Source organism: Prosopis cineraria, unplaced genomic scaffold, assembly GCF_029017545.1.
Source record: "Prosopis cineraria cultivar Desert tree isolate PC_DT_omini unplaced genomic scaffold, ASM2901754v1 PC8, whole genome shotgun sequence".
NCBI classification, from domain to species: Eukaryota; Viridiplantae; Streptophyta; class Magnoliopsida; order Fabales; family Fabaceae; genus Prosopis; species Prosopis cineraria.
The window spans coordinates 7,328,486-7,334,815 of NW_026555339.1; the positions used below are offsets into that span (position 1 = coordinate 7,328,486).

At 33.2% G+C, this 6,330-nt stretch overlaps 1 protein-coding gene across 1 annotated transcript; it reads right to left on the reverse strand.

Annotated features, from left to right (window-relative positions):
- Positions 1-331: 331 nt before the first annotated feature.
- On the reverse strand, positions 332-2,821 carry LOC129318737 (aspartyl protease family protein At5g10770-like). Its single transcript, XM_054963669.1, has 3 exons — positions 2,563-2,821; positions 1,499-2,020; positions 332-1,405 (listed from the first exon to the last, which is right to left on the reverse strand). Exons 1-3 carry the CDS (start codon positions 2,774-2,776, stop codon positions 579-581), a joined length of 1,563 nt encoding a protein of 520 aa, XP_054819644.1. The 5' UTR covers positions 2,777-2,821; the 3' UTR covers positions 332-578.
- Between the last annotated feature and the right edge of the window lie 3,509 nt (positions 2,822-6,330).

Below are 6,330 nucleotides of genomic sequence, written 5' to 3' on the forward strand. Positions count from 1 at the left end.
AAGAAGAATAACAAATGAAGTAAAAGTATTATTAAAAATAATTATAAAAGTGCCTCATGTTTTATATTTTAAACTAAGTAGAACTTTTAAAAGATGTAGAAAGAATTATAGCGGCTGTGGTTGAGGAAGGTATGTGAAAGATATAACTAAATTTGAGAGGGTAGAGACCGTGTTCGGTTTATATTGTGCAATTGATTGGGTTCCCGGAAAGTTGACGTGTCAAAAATCGACCACATTCAACGCGTGCATGATAATGCACAGTTATATCATGGGTCAAAAATAAAGATAATAGACCCAACCGGTGACATAGATGCATGTCACAAGTGCGATGTGTCTGTTTAATTTCTTTATTCATAACATAATCTAGAAAACTTTTACGACCTCTTTATCCATATGTCCATATATAACATCCTTATTAGTAACTTCCTTTTTCCCTTCCCGTGCAGATTTTTCCCCGACCACACCAAAATAGATCAAATTGACCATAAATAGACCTATAACTACATATCCTAGCTGTTGCTTATACACCTATTTATAATATGCTTGAATCTATTAATTTTATTTCAAGAGCAAATTCATTATTTGCAGCCACGTGGTCTAAACCCAATCCTTTCGCCGGCAACATCGTACACTACCTCCAGTGTTTTCTGTTGTGTATTACCAATAATAGTTACTTTGCGTTCATCTTCATTCGCAGCAAAAGCCAGACACACCTGTTCTTTGCTCGCTACAAACACAGACCCACTTACATCCAACTTCACGATCACCCCACCTCCGAACGAAAAAGATATCGTCGGAATGCGAACGACTTCAACCCCTGTCAGATTGTAGCACGTATCCAGTAACCCGAGCGGATCCGCTTTCGGGTACCTCGACATCTGTCTCCGGAACTCATTTCTCAGGGGACCGTACGCTGCCGGAGGGAGCCGGGTGATGACGGTGCCGGAGTCGATGATCGTGCCGGATGAGAACACGGACGCCGAGATTGAGAGATTGAGGCGGGCCACGGATATTCCGATGAAGTCAAGGCCGTAGAAGGAGGAGCCCTTGGAGATGGAGGACAAAGGAGTGAATTTGACGTTGCGGGAGGAGGACCTGCCGCCGAAGGCGATGTAGCCGACGATGCTGGGCGTAGAGGGGAGGCAATAGGAGAAAATTTTCTGGTACTTTTCTGCGGTTTGTTCTACGAAAGAGAGGGAATTCCGGCCAAGGCCGAGCAGTCCAGCGACGCCGCGGAAGAGACCTTGGTTTTTCTGGCCGCAGCCGAAGAGGAAGTCGTTGACGACATCGGTGGAAGATAAGGTCAGTCTTTCCTTGGCGAAGTAGCCAGTGGAGAAGGATCCGTCGCCATATCGTATAGTATATATGCAAGCTCTCGTTGAAGCAGAACATGCCGGCCTAACTCCTGGAGACATGCATAAGAGAGTAGATATATGTATGAAATGAATGAGAGACAAATTAAGATGCGATGATGATAATAATTAGCTTGCCAGTATACCTGTTGCAGAGACTAGCTGGGAACACTGAGAAGAAGAGCAAGAGACATTGGAGTAAGAAGAAGATTGAGAAGGATCGAAGATGGGTTCCTTCTGGGCATAGCAAGAGCCAGCACAGGGCTTACACTGAGTCCAAGTGATGTCACTGCCTGTGTCGAAGACGAGAGACAGATCTCTTATGCCAACTGAGGTCATTGCCTGTGTCGCAGCAAAGGGGCTTCCCAGCCCCACCTTGACGAAGTAGTTTCCGGTGCCAAGAGGGATGCCGGACTTGGCCGGCAGCTGAACCCGGTCCGGCCCCTTATTGTTTGAACCGGTCTCTGCTTCTTCTTGGTGGATCTGTAATGTCTTTGAAAGCTTGGACTGGATTGCCCTCACCCTGGCTTCGTCCTGCTTGAAGATCTCGCTGTGTGGTACCATGAATGAAGAAGAAGAAGACGACGACGACGACGACAAGGGTTTCTTCACCTTTGAGCATGGCCCGTGCTTGTGTACCACGTCCATGGATCCATTCCTCTTTGAATCTGTCCATGGTATATGATAACTTGAAGAACTCTTTTTTCCCGAAATTATTTTCGATCTTCAATTTTTGAAGTTTAATTTCAGTTTTTATTTTCTAATATTATTACGTCATCGAAAGTCAAACTCTGAATATACTTAACTTGTTTCTAATTATATGCTAACGATAATTTGTTCATATCAGTTGGATTAATTAATCATCTTAATTAATGACCAGAAAGTATTGTTTGTGGGTTCTAGAGAAAAAGAATACACACACACGTTGGTTGGACTATTTTTTTTTTTTTAAAGAAAATATAAGTTAAACCATTTCATAACAATAAATAACTGTTCTGTGTATGGCCAAAAAAATTGTGAAGTGAAGACTCTGAGACCAAATCAGTTAGCACTTTACTGCGACATTATAAATTGTGAAACCTGATGCAGAGTATTGTGACTATTAAAATCAAACACCAAGCATGTAGTTAAATTATAAAATGCTAAAATGATATCAATTAGTTAAAAATTCATATGATGATCACAGAGAGAAATGGAAGATAGAAAGAACCTTGAGGAGGAAAGGTGCAAGAGGAGGAAGGGATGAGAGAGCTGAGAGGAACGCGATGATGAGTACGTTGAAGCTCAGTGTCTTCTTCTCTTGTTGCCGAAACCAAGCTTTTGTTCTTAGAAATGGAGGACGAGAAGACGAAGAAGAAGAAGAAGTAAACCAGAGAGAGAGTAGAAAAGAGCACAGGATTAGAAGAAGAAGAAGAAGAAGCCATAGAAATAAAGAAACTAAAGGATGGTTAATTTCTTTTTCTGTGACTCAGGAGGCCACACAGAATACAATCTCAGTCGGGATAGTAGGCTTTTATAGGACCAATTTCGTGGCTGGTCTTATATTAAATTAACTGAGTCTCATGTGGATTGCATAAATTAAGTTTATAAATTATAGTGTTTGAAAAGACTTATATTGAGTGTTGACTGTATTCTAATTAAAATAGCAATAGTAACCATCGATTATATATATACTAATACGAGTTTATGAGATTTTATTTTTTTATTAGCTCCAAATTCTTTCCAATATATAATTAACAATGTCAATAAAGTCACTATGTATAATGAAACGGAAAAATAAAAGAACAGAAATAGAAGTCACATAATAGAGCACAATGAACTCTCTGTAACTTCCCCTTAATTCCTGTAACTTTTCTTTTATTTTATATGCTTCAGTTTCACGATCCTAAAACTATAAATAGAACCCTTGTTAGCTGTGTAAGGCACCTCAATTTTAAAAGAATAAAACTTATTTGTTTTCATTCGGTTTCTGTGCCATATAATCATCATCTTTTCATTTGTTGAAACACAATCAGCCCCAACTCTTTACAGGGGTTGCAATGTTTTTTCATATAGCCATCTAACTAGGTTATATTTAAGTATTGTCTGCAAGTTTAATTGGAAGTAGATCTTTTAAAGATGCTTTATATGCTCACATAAATTCAAACTCAAGACTAGACCATTTCTAACCATCTTGACTAACGCCCGTAAGTTTGCAATACTTTTTAACTTGTTTGGTTTCTATTTTCAAAAATCATTTTCTGTTTTCAAAATAAAAAAATAAAAAAAATCATATGGATAGGTGTTTTGAATTTAATTATTTTCAAAATTGTTCTTATTTTTTGTTTTTATAAACAAAATAATGGAAATATCTTAAAGTTATTTTCATTTTATTTTTCTTGTTTTTAAAACATACTATATTTGATTATTAAAAAATATAATTAGTTTGATTAATTTCTTTCATAAATCACCATCATTATCTACCTACAATCATTACTATTAATTTATTTTTTAATTCTAAAATTTTTTTTAGATTAATATTACTAACCATATTTTCATTTTGTTTTATTTTAAAAAATAATTCTAAAAATTGTATTATGAAATAGCTTTTTTTAAAAAAAAGAGAACGTAAATCAAATAGGTCCTTTATTTCTTGGAGTTCTTGTTTACATTGATCACAAGATTAATGTGTTTAATACTTAAGTTAGAAATGATGTGTTTGAACATGATAGTTATATGTAGTGGCAGATCCAAGACCAGAGTCAGGAAGTACAGGATAATTTAATAAAAAATTAATAATTTTTAAAATAATAATTATGCTAGGACTAAAATATTAATACTATAAATAAATTGATCACCATTTTTATTTTTTTAAAATTATATTGAACAGGTTGACATAATTTTTTCTGTAAATATGATCTTTATATATTATCTAAATAATTAAAATATTATATATCTGATAAGTTTTTGAACCCAAATATTTTTTATTTAATCCAAAGGTTGCAAAATATTAAGAGCAAGAGGTGCAAAATTATAAAATTTATATATTCTAGTTATATTTTTTCTCAAAGTGCATTTAGACACCCTCAATGTAATGTGGTTCCGCCAATGGCCATATATATATAATCTTCACTTTATAGCTACGCAGAACTCATTCAAGTTGTCATTGATACTTAGCTTGTTTTTCTTGAATATATATGAAGTCTAAATTTAAATTTTGTAAATAAAAAAACTCATTGCTATTGCTATGAGAGTTATTATAGTTATGTAATCTGACCTAGCTAGAATGGTAAAGATTAATGGGGTCCAAATTATAGTGCTCCACTTGGGAGCCTTCCTATATGTTCACAAGTATAATGGGAAGTTAGCATGACCAATATGAATTTGACGAGTAATTTAAGTCTATTAATACTTTAAAATGAATTCAATATATTTTCTTTTAAAAATTTAAAACAATCCTCATAATTAAAAAAAATTCTTCGCATACGTTTTCTCCTCCTAAATTTTGAGACTCTGTAATTTTTGAATATTATATAACAAGATCTCTTATAATTATTTGGTGTATTAAATGTTTAATATCATGTAACGTGAGACACGCATTAAGTGGATTATGCCTCTTATTGGATCTAAATTCCATGAGTATATGTTTGTCCCACTATCTAAATTTCCTACATATGATGGCCCACGCACGTGAGCCTTCCTATGATTTTGCGAGTAATTTGGAAAAACCAAAACAACTTGTCCCACTATCTTAATTAACTTCCCATCTTTAATCATCAATTTCAGCTAATGGATGGGTTTGTTCTTATTCCCTTCGTGCTTCACATTTTCTTTTCCCTTCTACTAGTAATGAATTTTCAGATATATACTCCAATTAACTTTTTATCATAAAATGTTAAAATATAGTGCAATGGGTTTGGATCGATCTAGCTGCGTAAATAAAATTACGAAAAGCAAAAATCTCACATTAAATATATTGGATTAAAAAACAAGTATACAAATAAAATGATCCTAATTAAATTTAATTTTCTAAGATTTTCAATTCAAATCAAAATATTGAAAATTTTACTAGTCATTGAACAAATCAAGGAATTAGTTCAAATGTTAATAGTTTAAATTATAATCAAATTATGATTTATTTTATTGAACCCGTCAATACACATATTTTTTTCCGGTTCAACCTCCAAATTAATCCTAATAAGATAGGAAATATTATAATACCTAAAACTTGAGACTACTAATTAAACTAATATAACCTCTTATCAGTTGAGCTATTTGAGATTTATATTACGTTTCTTTTGGTACAATATATACTATATTTCTTTTATCTCGACGCAATTACTAAAAGCTGTGCAAGTTTAACATGATAAGGCCAACTCTACAACTGAATTGTAAGTTGTAACTTGTAACCACCCTGTAACTAAATCCCAACGGACATATAACAGTCTAGTCTAATAAGAGAGATATAGGGCCTGTTCGGAAACCTGTTTTAGGAACAGTTTTCTGTTATTCAAAACAAAGAAATAAAAAAATTCGTTTAGCAACGTGTTTTTAAAAAGTATTTTAGAGAATAAAAAAATAAAATATTATTCTGAAGAACAAAAAAATAAAAACAACTTTTAAGCATTCTGTGATTATTGTTCTGAAAAATAAGAGAGAATGAGAAAAAACTTATTTTTATTATTTTTTTTGTTCTCAAAACATGTTCTACAAAACACCAGTTTCAGAACAATAAAATAAAAATAATTTCAAATGGTCATATATAGTTTTATTAAAAAAACAAGCAGAGTGATTAAAAAAAATGGTGGAATCCAACGTCATTCCATGAAAGGTCTTACTTTATTCATGAGAGTCTTAAAATGTAGAATCATTTTACATTTGTTTCACATAATATAAATATGGATAAATTGGTTCATTGGTCTAAAAAAATCTTATCCCAAAAAATATGAACCAAATTTTTAAAAATTTGGGAATATGGTCATTTCACGTTAATATAGAA